Genomic DNA, 16,728 nt, shown 5'->3' with positions numbered 1-16,728 from the left:
TAATTAGTGAAGTGAAAGGGAACACAAAGACTTGTGCAGAGGCGGGGAAGTACACTTCTCAGGGATAGGGCTCCCTCTATTCAAAGCACAGTTCTGAGATACTTTGGAGCCAGTGATGCATATTGGGGTTTGCAAAAATCTAATACATGGGGAAATATATTTTCGGCGTAGTAATGTAGAGACTAACATAACGTATACAGTCACAACACCGTAAGGCCATCAGAACCCCTTGAACTTTTTAATGGTCCGATGGATGATGCTATATCCAGGCCATGTTTCATCTCTATATAAAGGTAAAATCGCATTAAGAAACGATAACAATATCTACAACATGGGACCTCCAGGGGCAAAGATATCCTGTAAGTTTGGGATCTCATAAAATTATAACAGACCTAGCACATCCTACAAACAGCCTGAGCTCACCAAGGGGCAATCTAATAAAAAGCTGAATCTGGGTTTGTGTATTTTGTCAGTCCTGGAAGCTGTAGCTTCGGGTGGATTCTACTCGTTTTCCTAAGGATTACTTCCCTCTGCTAAGCTCTGAGCCATTAACGTGACATCAGGTTTAGTAACTTTCTTTTATGCCTTATATTTTATGTAATTGTATATACTGTATTGTTTAGTTCCCATTTTTTAACCTCTCTTGTATATTTTTATAAACACTGCCTACCTTTCCAGATTAAATTTATAAAATTTAATAGTTCTGCTCCCCTTGCTCTGTAAACCGCTCCCCTGAAGCCATACACTACCTTGTAATGGATGTTCAATTGGCATGTATAAACGATTGATCGCAACTAGTTGTTAATTTTGTTATTGTGCAGTTGGCAGTTACCATACGGGGGGGACACACACTGCTGTTTTTGCAAGTTTTCCTACCTACAAAGAATGTAGAGGTCTGTAATTTTTATCGTAGGTACTCTTCAACTATCAGACAGAATGTAAAAAGAAAAAATCTGAAAATTACATTGTCTAATTTTTTGAATAATTAAATTGCATTTTATTGCATGAAATAAGTGTTATGCCGGAGGCGGCAGGTACCAAGGGTGGACCCACTGGACCATGATACCGAACCTCCCCCCGAGTGAGCACACCAGATTGGACCAACCCCTATACAGGGATAGTTTGAGAGCAAGCTCAGAGGCATTAAGTACCACGGATGCCAGGACCAGGGTCGGCTCGAGGATAGCGAACAAACGGGGACGGGACTGGGATGAGGGAAGAGAGAGAGAGCCTCGCAGGTAAGGAGCAAGATGAGTGACCACAAGAAGAGGAAACAGGGCTAGGGAGACCAGAGAGGAGAAGGTCTGCAGACTAATGAGGAGACTGAGGAGGAGATGGTAACAGGTTCCAGGAGGACACAGGGCAGAGCTGGACACTGAAAAAGAAACAGGGAGGCAAGGGGGGTTAAGACACAGATACTGGGCAAAAAGAAACGGAGGCAAGAGGTTAAGACACAGAGAGGCATAAGTGAGGAGCAGAAGAACGGGCCTGGTAATGGGAGCAAAACTCAACAATCAGGCGCCTCCACAAGGGGAGTGTGGTCTGAAATACCAAATCCCAGCCCCCTATTGGCCTAATACTGCCAGGTCAGGTCACAGTGCTGGATAAGGGGGAGGAATGTACACGTGCTCGATCCCTAAGATGCATATGGGAAGAGACATTGCGCGACTGGCAGCAGGCACGTGTCGGGAGCCAGACCAGAGAGAAGCCCGCGGGAGCAACAAAAGAGGAGGAAGCGACGAGCACCGTGCCGGCAGCAACAGCCCCGGAACCGGCGGCGGTGATCATGGTGCTAACAATAAGTATTTGATCACCTACCAATTGGCAAGAATTATGGCTCTTATAGACCTGTTAAGAAGCCCTCCATGCAAGTTCTCGACTGAACCGTATTGGAGAGGAAGAATGGGGTCATGTATCGTGAGATTTTGGTCAACAATCTCCTTCCCTCAGTAAGTGCATTGAAGATGGGTCATGGCTGAGTGTGTCATCATGACAATGGCCCGAAACACAGCCAGGGCAGCTAAATGAGTGACTCCGTAAGAAGCATTTCAAGGTCCTGGAGTGACCTAACCAGTCTACAGACCTGAATCCAATAGAAAATCTTTGGAGGGAGCTGAAACTCAATGTTGCTCAGCGACAGTGCTGAAAACTGAAAGATTTGGAGATCTGTATAGAGGAGTAGGCCAAAATCCCTGCTACAGTGTGTGTGGTCAAGAACTACAGGAAACGTCTGACCTCTGTAATTGCAAACAAACGTTTCTGTACCAAATATTAAGTTCTGTTTTCATATTGTATCAAATACTTATTTCATGCAATAAAATGCAAATTAATAAAAAAAATCCAATGTAATTTTTCTGTTTTTTTTTATTTTTAGATTCTGTCTCTCACATTTGAAGTGTACCTATGATAAAAAAAATTACAGACCTCTCCATTCTTTGTAGGGGGGGAAAATGCGCAAAATTGCAGTATATCAAATACTTATTTTCCCCAAGTGTGATTAGACAAGAATGTAGGGGAAAGGCAAACTGGATGTTAACCCCATTTCTCTTGTGATGTAACAGAGGTTGGACTTCCAAAGTTGATCCACTAGTGATATCCCATAACATTCAAAGAGGAAAATGTGTATTTAATGTGTAGGTGTTAAAGGGTTATTTAAAAAAAAAAAAAATCTTATGGGATAACTTGATTTTTTGGGAATAACCCTTTCAGAATGGACACTGATTTTTATGTATGTGTATGATTGTCGTACCAAAGACTTAAAGGGAATCTGTCACCTCAATTTTGCCCTATAAGCCGCGGCCACCGCCATCAGGGGCTTGTCTACAGCATTCTGTAATGCTGTAGATAAGCCCCTAATGTAATCTGAAAGATAAGAAAAACATTAAATTATACTCACCCAGGGGCGGTCCCGGTTCAGTTCGGGTCCGATGGGCGTCGCGGTCCGGGTCCAGCACTTCCCATCTTCATACGATGACGTCCTCTTCTTTGCTTCCTGCCGCGGCTCCTGCGCAAGCATAATTCTCTGCCCTGTTGAGGGCAGAGCAAAGTACTGCAGTGCACAGGTGCCAGGAAAGGTCGGCGAGGCCCAGCGCCTGCGCACTGCAGTACTTTACGCTAGGAGCCACGGCAGGAAGAGAAGAAGAGGACATCATCATATGACGATGGGAGGACCTGGACCGCGACGCCCATCGGACCGGACCGCACCGGGATGACCCCTGGGTGAGTATAATATAACCTATTTTTCTTATCTTTCAGGATACTTCGGGGGCTTATCTACAGCATTCCAGAATGCTGTAGATAAGCCCCTGATGGCGGTGGCCACAGTTTATAGGGCAAAATTAAGGTGACAGATTCCCTTTAACTGAAAATTAAGTAATTCTAAATCTAGTCTTTTGTAGATGTTAAAGTGGGGTCAGACAAAATTCTGCCTTGAAAAGTGAGTGTTTGCTTCCTGTCCTGTGTGGACTTGGCAGCTTGTTCACTGACCCTTCCCCTCCGCTAGCAGGAAAATGCAGCTATTGGGTAATAACACTGCTGAGTGCTCGCTATTACTACTAGTGAAGGGTGGGGTTGTGTCTATTGGGAAAGTATGGGGCGTCTTCTCTGACTTTAAGGGAAGACTTTGCATGGTGAGTCAAGACGCTCCTGATTCAGAGAAGTGCACACCTCTTGATGAATATGGGGTGGCACGAACCTCCGTGCACTATGCCAGAAATCTTACTCCGTCTCTGACTGGAGTATGTTTTCTGGTGTAAGGAATGCCACAGAACATGATGAATTAAGACATGCTGTGCCGTCATGCCCCTGCCCAGAGATGATAGCATAGTCTAAGCAATTTACTCTGGCAAAATTGCTTTGCTGAATCGGGGCCACTGTGTGTGAAGTGTGCCTTGTCTTACATTGGGCAGGGTTGTTGCCAACGTGCTATCATTTCATGCCATTAAGATAACTCGAGGCCAGTGATCCGACTTTGTCCTCCAATTTCAGTTGTTGTTTTCCTTGTATCCTGCATGACCTGGCCGTCTGAATAAACCTTTTCCATGAAGATTTAGTGACTTTGTCCCGCTTCTTTCTCTTTGGCAGCATTCAGGAATCGGAGGGGCAGCTGCTGGCAAAAAGAACAGGACCTGGAAGAACCTGAAACAGATTCTTGCTCTAGAAAGGGCATTGCCATGGCAACTAAATGATCCGAGCTGTAAGCTGCTTAGCATGTACTTAGAAATGATGAAAGCTCCACAAATATCTCCTGTGCCCGGCTTCATATTGTGGCTAAATGTCTTGTGCATTTCAGTTATTCTAACACTCCTAAAGGAATGGAGTAGGTGTAGAGCAAATCTGCCAGTTGTGGCTAGTAAACATGTTATTATGTTAAATGAAATGCTGGCACCTTCAGGAACATCAACAACTATGTCTTCAATGTAAAGAACTGCGCAAAGTTACCAAAAATGCCACCTTGGATCTCCCTTAGCTTGTAATAAAACCTGATCTTACATATTGTATTTCTTATTTGGGCCCTTAATCAAACATGTCTTTGTATCCTGCAGGCCTGCAAATTTATAATTAAAACAACTTTAAATTCAGCACTCCAATCCAAGTTTTTATCCTCTTAATATATTGCAGTCATCAGATTATTTAGCATTGGACTTACAAGGGAAAGGTGATTATCCAGTTAAATGTGAACTTTATTATACAGGGTGGGCCATTTTTAGCCCCTTAAGCCCCGAGGGTGGTTTGTACGTTAATGACCGGGCCAAGTTTTACAATTTTGACCACTGTCCCTTTATGAGGTTATAACTCTGGAATGCTTCAACGGATCCTGGTGATTCTGACATTGTTTTCTCGAGACTTATTGTACTTCATGGTAGTGGTAAAATGTATTTGATATTACTGCGTTTATTTGTGAAAAAAATGGAAATTTGGCAAAGATTTTGAAAATTTCGCAATCTTCCAACATCGATTTTTTATGCCCTTAAATCAGAGATATGTCACACAAAATACTTAGTAAGTAACATTTCCCACATGTCTACTTTACATCAGCACAATTTTGGAAACAAATTTTTTTTTTGTTAGGGAGTTATAAGGGTTAAAATTTGACCAGCAATTTCTCATTTTTACAACACCATTTTTTTTTTCTTAGGGACCACATCACATTTGAAGTCATTTTGAGGGGTCTATATGATAGAAAATAACCAAGTGTGACAACATTCTAAAAACTGCACCCCTCAAGGTGCTCAAAACCACATTCAAGAAGTTTATTAACCCTTCAGGTGCTTCACAGGAATTTTTGGAATGTTTAAGAAAAAATGAACATTTAATTTTTTTTCACAAAAAATGTATTCAGCTCCAATTTGTTTTATTTTACAAAGGGCAACAGGAGAAAATGGACCCCAAAAGTTGTTGTGCAATTTGTCCTGAGTACGCTGATACCCCATATGTGGGGGTAAACCACTATTTGGGTGCATGGCAGAGCTTGGAAGGGAAGGAGCGCCGTTTGACTTTTCAATGCAAAATTGGCTGGAATTGAGATGGGACACCATGTCGCGTTTGGAGAGCCCCTGATGTACCTAAACATTGAAACCCCCCACAAGTGACACCATTTTGGAAAGTAGAGGGTACCAGAAGAAATTGTACCCCAAAAGTTGGAAGCTAGACCCCCAAGGAACTTATCTAGATGTGTTGTGAGAACTTTGAACCCCCAAGTATTTCACTACAGTTTATAACGCAGAGCCGTGAAAAGAAATAATTTTTGTTCCACAAAAATGTTTTTTGAGCCCCCCAAATTTTTATTTTCCCAAGGGAAACAAGAGAAATTGGACCCCAGAAGTTGTTGTCCATATGTTGGGTAAACCCCTGTTTGGGCGCACGGGAGAGCTCGGAAGGGAAGGAGCACTGTTTTACTTTTTCAAAGCAGAATTGGCTGGAATTGAGATCGAACGCCATGACGCATTTGGAGAGTCCCTGATGTGCCTAAACAATGGAAACCTTCAATTCTAATTGAAACCCTAACCCACACACACCCTTAATCCCAACCACACCCCTAACCACACCTCTAACTCCAACACACCCCTAACCCTAATCCCAACCGTAAATGTAATCCTAACCCTAGCCCCAACCCGAACCCTAACCCTAATGGGAAAATGGAAATAAATACATTTTTATAATTTTTTTTTTTTATTTTTCCCTAACTAAGCGGGTGATGAAGGGGGGTTTGATTTACTATTTATAGCGGGTTTTCTAGTGGATTTTTATGATTGGCAGCCGTCAAACACTAAAAGACGCTTTTTATTGCAAAAAATATTTTTTGCGTTACCACATTTTGAGAGCTATAATTTTTCCATATTTTGGTCCACAGAGTCATGTGAGGTCTTGTTTTTTGCGGGACGAGTTGACGTTTTTATTGGAACATGTTCGGGCACGTGACATTTTTTTGATCGCTTTTTATTCTGATTTTTGTGAGGCAGTATGATCAAAAACCAGCTGTTCATGAATCTCTTTTGGGATGGGGGGCCGTTTATACCGTTCCGCGTTTGGGAAAATGGATAGAGCAGTTTTATTCTTCGGGTCAGTCCGATTACAGTGATACCTCATTTAGATAATTTTTTTATGTTTTGGCGCTTTTATACGATAAAAACTATTTTGTAAAAAAAAGAATTAATTTTGCATCGCTTTATTCTGAGGACTATAACTTTTTAATTTTTTTCACTGATGACGCTGTATGGCGGCTTGTTTTTTGCTGGACAAGATGACGTTTTCAGCGAGACCATGGTTATTTATAGCGGTCTTTTTGATCGCGTGCTATTCCGCTTTTTGTTCGGCGGTATGATAATAAAGGGTTGTTTTTTGCCTCGTGTTTTTTTTTCTTTTTCTTTTTTTACGGTATTAACCCCTTCAGTGAATTAGTGGGACAGTTTAATAGGGCGGGTCGTTACGGACGCGGCGATACTAAATATGTGTACTTTTATTTTGTTTTTTTATTTAGATAATGGAATCTATTTATTGGAGAGAGATATATATATATATATATATATATATATATATATATATATATATATATATTTATTTATTTTTTCGCTTGCTCTGAACAGGCGCTGGTAAGGCTTCTTTCACACTAGCGTCATGCACTGCACGTCGCTATGCGTCGTTTGGTTGCAAAAACGCATCCTGCAAAAGTGCTTGCAGGATGCTTTTTTTCACCATTGATTAGCATTAGCGTCGCATTGCGACGCTTTGCCACACGTCGCAACCGTCGTGCGACGGTTGCGCCGTGTTGTGGCGGACCGTTGGCTGCAAAAAAACGTTACATGTAACGTTTTTTGCGGCCGACGGACCGCCATTTCCGACCGCGCATGCCCGGCCGGAACTCCGCCCCCACCTCCCCGCACCTCACAATGGGGCAGCGGATGCTTGGAAAAACAGCATCCGCTGCACCCGTTGTGCGGCTCAAACAACGCTAGCGTCGGTACGTCGGCCCGACGCTCTGCGCCGGGCCGAGTACGATGCTAGTGTGAAAGAAGCCTAAGCCACCTCCCTGCAGGACCTGGATGCAGCCCCGCGGCCAATTTGGATCCGGGCCTGCAGGGAGGAGGAGGTAAGAGACCCTCGGAGCTACGCGATCACATCGCGTTGCTCCGAGGGTCTCAGGGAAGCACGCAGGGAGCCCCCTCCCTGCACGATGCTTCCCTATACCGCCGGAACACTACGATCATGTTTGATTGCAGTGTGCCGGGGGTTATTGTGCTGTGGGCGGTCCATGACCGCTCCTGGCACATAGTGCCAGATGTCAGCTGTGATAGTCAGCTGACACCCGGCCGCGATCGGCCGCACTCCCCTTGAGAGCGCGGCTGATCGCACTGGACGTACTATCCCGTCACTGGGAATTAAGTCCCAGGTCACCTTGACGGGATAGTACATCCAATGGGATTAAGAGGTTAACATTTATTACTCTAACTGCTCGTATAATGCATTGTAATGCACGAGCAGTGCAATACATTATACAGGGTGGGCCATGTATATGGATACACCTAAATAAAATTATGGTTGGTGATATCAACTTCCTGTTTGTGGCATATTAGTATATGGGAGGGGAAAAACTTTTCAAGATGGGTGGTGACCAAGACGGCAATTTTGAAGTCGGCCATTTTGGATCCAACTTTATTTTTTCCAATGGGAAGAGGGTCATGTGACACATCAAACTTATTGAGAATTTCAGAAGAAAAACAATGGTGTGCTTGGTTTTAACGTAACTTTATTCTTTCATGAGTTATTTACAAGTTTCTCTTTGTTTTCAGCCATTGACATGTCGCAGAGGTTAACACGTGAGGAGCGGATAGAAATTGTGTTGATGTCTGGTGAACACAGTACCTGGGTCATTGCAGCAGATTTCAATGCAAGACCCCTACTCGAGAAAACTGTCACCAATCCCATGTTAGGCTAAGTTCACATTAGCGTTTCTGTGCGCAGCGTATCATCTGCATGCGCAAATGCATGCCAAAATGCATGCAAAAGCAGGCTTACGCCTGCCCAAAATGGCCGACTTCAAAATGGCCGCTATGGTCACTACCCATCTTCAAAAGTTATCCCCCTACCATATACTAATATTCCACAAACAGGAAGTTGATATCACCAACCATTCCCATTTTATTTAGGTGTATCCATATACTTGTCCCACTCTGTAGAAAAATGTAAAAACATGATTTCCTATGGATTCCTGTTATGGACTGGTGATTAAGGAGCGACATGCGACTAGCTCTGAGCTGGTGGTAACTATACTGACCGCAGTTCCTGATCTTAACACAACACTAGCAGTAGCCGTGGGATGTTCCTGTCACTCCCTGGACACCTCGTCACAGCAGGAGAACTAGCTACCCCTAAAGGTAGAAACAGGAAAGCTATCTTGCCTCAGCGAAAATCCCCAAAGGAAAGACAGCCCCCCACAAATAATGACACTGAGAGGAGAAGGAAATGACATACGTAGAATGAAACAAGATTTAGCAAAGGAGGCCACTTCTAGCTAGATAGATAGTACAGGATAGAACACTGTGCGGTCAGTAATAAAAACTAGAAAAAGTCCACCGCAGAGAAATGCAAAAATCTCCACACCTGACTAAAGGTGTGGAGGGCAAAATCTGCTGCCCAGAGCTTCCAGCTTAGCTGAATAGATCCATACTGATAAGCTGGACAAATGAGCAAAACATAGAATGTGCTGAATAATAAAGTCCACAACAAGAGGACTGCAAAAGGACAAGCAAGGACTTATGTTTGCTGAACAGGTCAGAGTGTCAGGGAAATCCAAAAGAGCCGTGACTCCAAGCAGGAACAATTGACAACTGGCATTGATTGAGGGCCAGACTAAAATAGCCTAGCCAGAAAGACGATCAGTGGAAGCAGCTGCTGATGCTAAATCCAAGAAGCAGCCATACCACTCAAAACCACCGGAGGGAGCCCAAGAGCAGAACTCACAAAAGTGCTACTTACAACCACCGGAGGGAGCCCAAGAGCGGAATTCACAACAGATTCCACAAATATGACCTTGTGTAGCAGCTACGCGTTTCAGACGCTGTCCTGTGTCCTTAATCCGAGCTAGTCCTTGTGATCTCTCCAATTAATATACAACCTGTCAGTCAGACACAGATGCATAGATGAATCGAATCAAATGGCACCCTTAACCCTCGGAGCTTTTTTTGTTTTTTGCTATCCTTTTTTCCAGAGCCATAACTTTATTTTTCCGTCAATATGGCCATGTGAGGGCTTATTTTTTTGTGGGACAAGTTGAGCTTTTGAACAATACCATTGGTTTTACCATGTCGTGTAACAGAGAACGGGGAAAAAATCCCAAGTGCGATGAAATTGCCAAAAAAAATGCAATCCCACATATTTTTTTAATTTGGCTTTTTTGCTAGGTTCACTAAATGCTAAAACTGACCTGCCATTATGATTCTCCAGGTCATTACGAGTTCATAGACACCAAACATGTCTAGATTCTCTTTAGTGGTAAAAAAAAATTCCAAAATTTGCTATAAAAAAAACAAAAACCACTTTTGTGCAGATACGATCTTTTGATCGCCTGTTATTGCATTTTAATGCAATGTCGCGGCGACCAAAAAAACGTAATTTTGGCGTTTTGATTTTTTTCTCGCTACTCCATTTAGCAATCAGATTAATCCTTGTTTTATTGATAGATCGGGCGATTCTGAAAGCGGCAATACCAAATATGTGTATGTTTTTTTTGTTTGTTTTATTTTGATTGGGGTGAAAGGGGGGTGATTTTACCTTTTATATTTTTATTTTTTTTATATTTTTAAACACATTTTTTTTTTTTTTTTTGGCATGCTTCAATAGTCTCCATATGAGGCTAGAAGCATGCACTACTCGATCGTCTCTGCTACATGGAGGTGATACACAGATCACCTCTATGCAGCAGAATTGCAGGCTTGCTATGAGCGACGACCACAGGATCTGCCATCAACTACCATAGAGGTCTCGAGGAGACCTTTGGTTGTGATGGCAACGCACCGATGACCCCCGATCATGTGATGGGGTCAGCGGTGCGAGTATTTCCAGCCACGCGGCCGAGAGCGCTTGTTGCATGCTGCTGTCAGAGTTTGACAGCGGCATTTAACTAATGGGCGGGCGGATTGCGATTCCGCTCGCGCCCATTGCGCGCACTTGTAAGCTGTTGAAAACAGCTGACATGTTGCGGCTTTGAGGTGGGCCCACCGCCGGTGATGGTTTAAACATTCGCAGGGAAATTGTTTAATTATTGATTTTACCCGATTTCCTATTTGTGTTAGGTTCTGTGTTCTCTCTTTTGTTACTTTATTCACAATAGATCTGCAATATCGACTGATTCCATGTCATGTGGGTCCCTGTATCTGGCAGGTTGTATATTATATGGGAGAGATCACTAGCATTAGCTGCTATACACGGTCACATCTCTGAAATAATGTTTTTAATTTTTTCTATAATGTTCACATTTTAACTGAAGCTGGATAATCACTTTTCACTTGGATTTAATTGATTTGGTCAGAACGGACTTCAGTGCTCTCATATCACTAGATCTTATACGGGTGAGCTGACTGCATTTTTTTCTTTATTTACTGTGTACTTACAATTGCTCACTTTTCCTTTTCTACTCAGTTTCTACTCAGTTAATCTGGTCTTCTCCATTTGGACTACGACCTCCCGTGATTAAAAACTGACCAGCTGTATCTTTCCGCCTCTTCAACTCCCGACCCAGCTGCTCAGCTCCTCCTCCCCCCCCCCCCCCCTCTGCCAGTGATGATGACTCGTGCGGGGAAGAAAGACTTACTGTTTTTACATACAGCTTAGAAGGATTCAGCTAGTTTGTTTTTAATTACGGTAGCTGGGTAGAAAGGCAAAATGAGCAATTGTAAAAAAGTTAAAATATAAATGGCACTGCTTCTTTAAGTGTCCATTAGCTTGTGTGCTTGTTCGTTGATATAGAGTTTGTGCTTATTGTTTTTAGGATTTTATTTATATAACTAAATAGAAAATAACACCGAAAAGAAAACAGCCTTACCAATGCACTAGCAGGATGCGGCAGACTCCATGATAAAGGCGAAGGAAGCTCAAAATACTGATTTAAACAGCCACTAACAAACCTACCAATTCATGGAGGGGGAGGCCGTGTAGTATTAATCCACACAGATGAGACTTGCATAGGACACCAGTCACACAAATACATGTGATGCACAGAGTCTGGCTTGCAGCCTATTGATGATGCCCATATTATTAGATCAGGCGGGCTGTACAGCACTATGAGTGCACCCCACTAGGATAGATGCCCCAATTCACCCAACTAACCGTAAAGGGTCTGGCTGCATTCTGCATAAAAATGGAAAAAAGTGCATTTTAAAGATGAAAAATAATGTATAAAATAAATACATTACATGAGGTATTGGTCGATATTTTGGCCAAATTCGCAAGCTTGTAACGCACATCAAAGGTCCTCATACTTGTGAGCCCTTTCACTTATTTAGTGCGATCTAATAGTATGGCCGTCATCAATAGGCTGTAAGCCAGACACTGTGCTTCACACCTACCTGTGTGACTGGCGTCCTATGCATGCCTCATATGTGTGCCTTTTTAATACTACACAGCCACCCCCTCCACAAATTGATAGGATTGCGAGGCTGTTTTTCTGGTCTGTGATGTTTTTTGGAATTTTTGTCCTTTTCTGTGAGCCGTTTTTTAACTATAGTTAGATAGGAAAAACAACAATGAAGAAAGTAATATTTTTTTTCAAGTTTACTAATATTATAAACTCAGTTTTCCAACAATAGAGTTCACATATTGTCTTACATATATACAGTGTCATGTTAAAGTTTGGGCACCCCTCATCTAAATTACTGTTATTGTGAACAGTTGAGCAAATTAAAGATGAAATCATCTCTGGAAGGCCTCAAGTTAAAAATGACACATTTCCTTTTGTATTTTAGGCAAAATATAATATGCAGCATCAATAGTAAAAAGATGTAATGTTAAAAATAATTAAAAAAAAAGGTATATATATAAAAATAATCCGCGCTGGGTTCTCCAAAAACAATAAATATTTGCACCTTTTATATGACTTTAAAAAAGGATGAAGGAATACGTCCTATTCCGAAACTAGTAGGAAATTGGTCCACCGTGCTATCTGTAGCAAGTCACGTGAGCAATCACATGACCGTGACGTCACTCAAGGTCCTGCAGAGGCAGAGAACCGAGAGCTGCACAACAGCGCATAGTCGCTACTAGCAGTGAGCGAGCATAGGGCTGTTTGCCGCCGGCCGGGGCACTGCCTGGAGCCCGCTCACGTGAAAGCAAAAGAGGAAAAAAAACTCCACTGAAGCCACATTTTTCCACATTTGGACTTTTACAAAGACCGACTAAAGGGAACTGTGGACATTATCGACTATACCGCACCAGGTAAAAAATCACTTTATTATCTCGCTCAGAATTTCCTTATGGTAATGTCGTGCTCCACGGTGGAGCTATTTTAAAACACAGCACAAACTTATTTTTTAATAGTCATATAAAGTCATATAAAAGGTGCAAATATTTATTGTTTTTGGAGGTATTTAGTGGTCACAAAACTGGAGAACCCAGCGCGGATTATTTTTATATATATACCTGTTTATAGCTACTAATACAGAAGGGTGGCACTGTATTTGTATCCGCTGCAGGATTCACAGTTTCTGAAGCGCTACTGGTGTGCTTAATTTTATCCCCTAATTTTAAAAAAAGCCTGCTATTCTCACCCTCCGTAGTCTGCCCAGGCGCGCATGGCTGGTGCCATCTTCCGTTCCCAGAGATGCATTGCAAAATTACCCAGAAGACTTAGCGGACTCGCGAGACCGCTAAGTCATGTGGGTAATTTTGCAATGCATCCTGGGAACGGAAGATGGTGGCAGCCGCGCGCATCACCAGAGTTTCGCTGGATCCCGGCGCGTGAGTATAGAACTATTTTTTTTTTTATTTTAATAATTTTTTTAAACAGGGATTTGGTGCCCACACTGCTATATACTACGTGGGCTGTGTTAGATACTATGTGGGCTGTGTTTTGTACTGCGTGGCCTGTGTTATATACTAGGTCGCCTGTGTTATATACTGCGTGGCTGCTATATACTGCGTGGGCTGTGTTATATAGTGCGTGGGCTGTTATATACTGTTTGAGCTCTGTTATATACTGCATGGCCACTGTTATATATTGCGTGGCCTGTATTAACGCATCGGGTATTCTACAATATGTATGTATATATTTGTATAGCAGCCACATAGTATATAGCACAGGCCACGTAATATTTGTCTGATATCCTACATGGCTCCTATATACTACATGGCCTGTGCTATATACTATGTGGCTGCTATATACATACATACATATTGTAGAATACCCGAAGCGTTAGAATCGGGCCACCATTAGTATAGATTATACTCACCCGGACCGCCCCTGGGTGAGTATAATCAAACTTGTTTTTCTTATCTTTCAGGTTACATCGGGGGCTTATCTACAGCACTACAGAATGCTGTAGATAAGCCCCTGATGGCGGTGACGGCAGTTTATAGGGCCAAAATGAGGTGACCGATTCCCTTTAACTCACTTTTTTTTACCAAGTTACAAGTCCAGAAAGAATTGGATTACTCTAATAAGAAATATTGCAAAGTTTCACATTTTCTCGTGTTAGTTATTTACATGTATAAAAAAAACAAAATGACATTTCCTCTAACTAATATTTGATATTTTACAATAAATTGCAGATTTTAACATTGATGCACCACCTTCTTGCAAGCCGGCTAAGAAGTATTCAGATATATCAGGACTTCCTGTAAGTAGAAGCTGCGTGTAATGTGAGGAAGGGAAAAACAAATGCATACAGTGGGGAACATAAGTATTTGATACACTGCCGATTTTGCAAGTTTTCCTACCTATAAAGAATGTAGAGTTCTGTAATTTTTATCGTAGGTACACTTCAACTGTGAGAGACAGAATCTAAAAATAAAAACCAGAAATCACATTGTATGATTTTTAAATTATTAATTTACATTTTATTGAATGAAATAAGTATTTGATGCAATAGAAAAACAGAACTTAATATTTGGTACAGAAACCTGTGTTTGTAATTAGAGGTCAGACGTTTTCTGTAGCTCTTGATCAAGTTTTCACACACTGCAGCAGGGATTTTAGCCAATTCCCCCACACAGATCTTTCAGGTTTCAGCTACCTCCGAAGATTTCCAATTGGGTTCAGGTCTGGAGGCTGGCTAGGCCACTCCAAGACCTTCTAATGCTTCTTACGGAGCCACTCCTTAGTCACCCTGGCTGTGTGTTTCGGGTCATTGTCATGTTGTAAGACCCAGCCACGACACATCTTCATTGCCCTTACTTGCAGTTGTTTGCCAGAATCGCCCAATACATGACCCCATCCATCCTCCCTTCAATACGGTGCAGTCGTCCTGTCCCCTATGCAGAAAAGCACTCCCAAAGTAGGATATTTCCCCCACAATGCTTCACAGTTGGGATGGTGTTCATGGGGTTGTACTCGTCCTTCTTACGCCAAACACAACGAGTGGCGTTGATACCAAAAAGTTCTATTTTGGTCTCATCTGACCACATGACCTTCTCCCATTCTTCCTCTGGATCATCCAGATGGTCATTGGCAAACTTTTTATTTTTTATTTTATTTTACTTACATTATTTCTACAGTGCTTTAAAGACACTGTTGGCACTGTCTCCATTGGGTCTCACAAGCTAAATTCCTTATCAGTATGTCTTTGGAGTGTGGTAGGAAACCAGAGTACTTGGAGGAAATACACTCAAACACAGGGAGAACATACAAACTCCTTGCAGATATTGTCTTTGGTGGAATTTGAACTCGGGACCCCAGTGCTGCCCCTAACGTCAAACGGGCTTGGACATGTGCTGGCGTGAGCAGATAGACCTTGCATGCCCTGCAAGATTTTAATCCATGACGACGTAGAGATGTAATTACTAATGGTAATTTTTGAGACTGTGGTCCCAGCTCTCTTCAGGTCATTGACCAGGTCCTCCAGTGTAGTTCTGGGCTGATTCCTGACCTTTCTCAGAATCATCCTTACAACACAAGTTGAGATCTTCCATGGAGCCCCAGACCTAGGAAGATTGACAGTCATCTTGTGTTTCTTCCATTTACTAATAATTGTGCCAACAGTTGTGGGCTTCTCACCAAGCTGCTTGACTATTGTCCTGTTTCCCATCCCAGTCTTGTGCAGGTCTACAATGTTGGCCCTGCTGTCCTTAGACAGCTGTCCTTGGACAGCATCTCTTTGGCCTTGGCCATGGTGGATTGTGATTGAGTGTGTGGGCAGATGTCTGTATATTATACAGGTAATGAGTTCAAACATGTGCAATTAATACAGGTAATGAGTGCAGACTAGGAGAGCTTCTTAACAGGTCTGTGAGAGCCAGAATTATTGCTGGTTGGTAGGTGATCAAATACTTATTTCATGCAATGTATGATTGTTACATAATTAAAATGTGATTTTCTGGTTTTTATTTTTAGATTCTGTCTTACACAGCTGAAGCGTATCTTTGATAAAAATTAGACCTCTCCATTCTTTGTAGGTGGGAAGAGTTGCAAAATCTGGAGGGTATCCAGGTTTACCACTGTATATTCTTTTTTTTTTTTTTTTTTTGTTAATAAATTTTTATACATTTCAACTAGTTTTCAATTACGGTAATTAAAACATTAACTTTGTCTTTTAGCTAAACTGAATAAACTTGTAGTAAATTTATAAATTTATGTAGGTTTGATACATCGTATTTACCTTGCATATATTAAATTAATGCAATTTGGGGATGGTGATCAAGGTTCTCCATCACAAACCTGAGATCACAAATTTGAGAATATAATATATCATGCTCCAGCAGGATAAAGTTGATTGGTTCCATATAGAAGGTTGCTCCAACATTCAAGGTTATCACCTATGCACAGGATAGGTGAAAACTTACTGATTGTGGGAACAGGGAGCACCACCAATCCTGTGAACGGAGCGTTGCAACGCACATTTTCTATGGGACTGCTGAAAACTGCAGGGTACACCATTCCGCTTTCTTCGGCAGTCCCATAAACAATGAATGGAGAATTGACGCATATGAAAAGCCACCACTCCAATGCAACATGGTTTTTCAGATCTGTATACAGGTAGTCCTCGACTTACGACGTTGATCCGTTCTTACATGGCGTCGTAA

The 16,728-nt window shown here is 42.1% G+C and overlaps 1 protein-coding gene across 3 annotated transcripts in view; it reads left to right on the top strand.

Annotated features, from left to right (window-relative positions):
• The window catches only part of INO80C (INO80 complex subunit C), a 75,800-nt gene that overhangs the window by 38,071 nt on the left and 21,001 nt on the right, over positions 1-16,728 (top strand). For all 3 annotated transcript variants that reach the window (XR_013216915.1, XM_077269586.1, XM_077269587.1), the window contains exons 2-3: positions 4,084-4,195; positions 14,260-14,327. Coding sequence is in view for 2 of the 3 variants with exons in the window: in XM_077269586.1 (XP_077125701.1) it covers positions 4,084-4,195; positions 14,260-14,327 (180 nt within the window). In the remaining variant the exon portion in view is untranslated. The remainder of the gene's footprint in view (positions 1-4,083; positions 4,196-14,259; positions 14,328-16,728) is intronic.

The sequence above is a fragment of the Ranitomeya variabilis genome, chromosome 6, assembly GCF_051348905.1.
Source record: "Ranitomeya variabilis isolate aRanVar5 chromosome 6, aRanVar5.hap1, whole genome shotgun sequence".
Taxonomy (NCBI): Eukaryota; Metazoa; Chordata; class Amphibia; order Anura; family Dendrobatidae; genus Ranitomeya; species Ranitomeya variabilis.
Note: the sequence above shows the minus strand (reverse complement) of the source record. Positions and strands in the feature narration are given on the sequence as shown.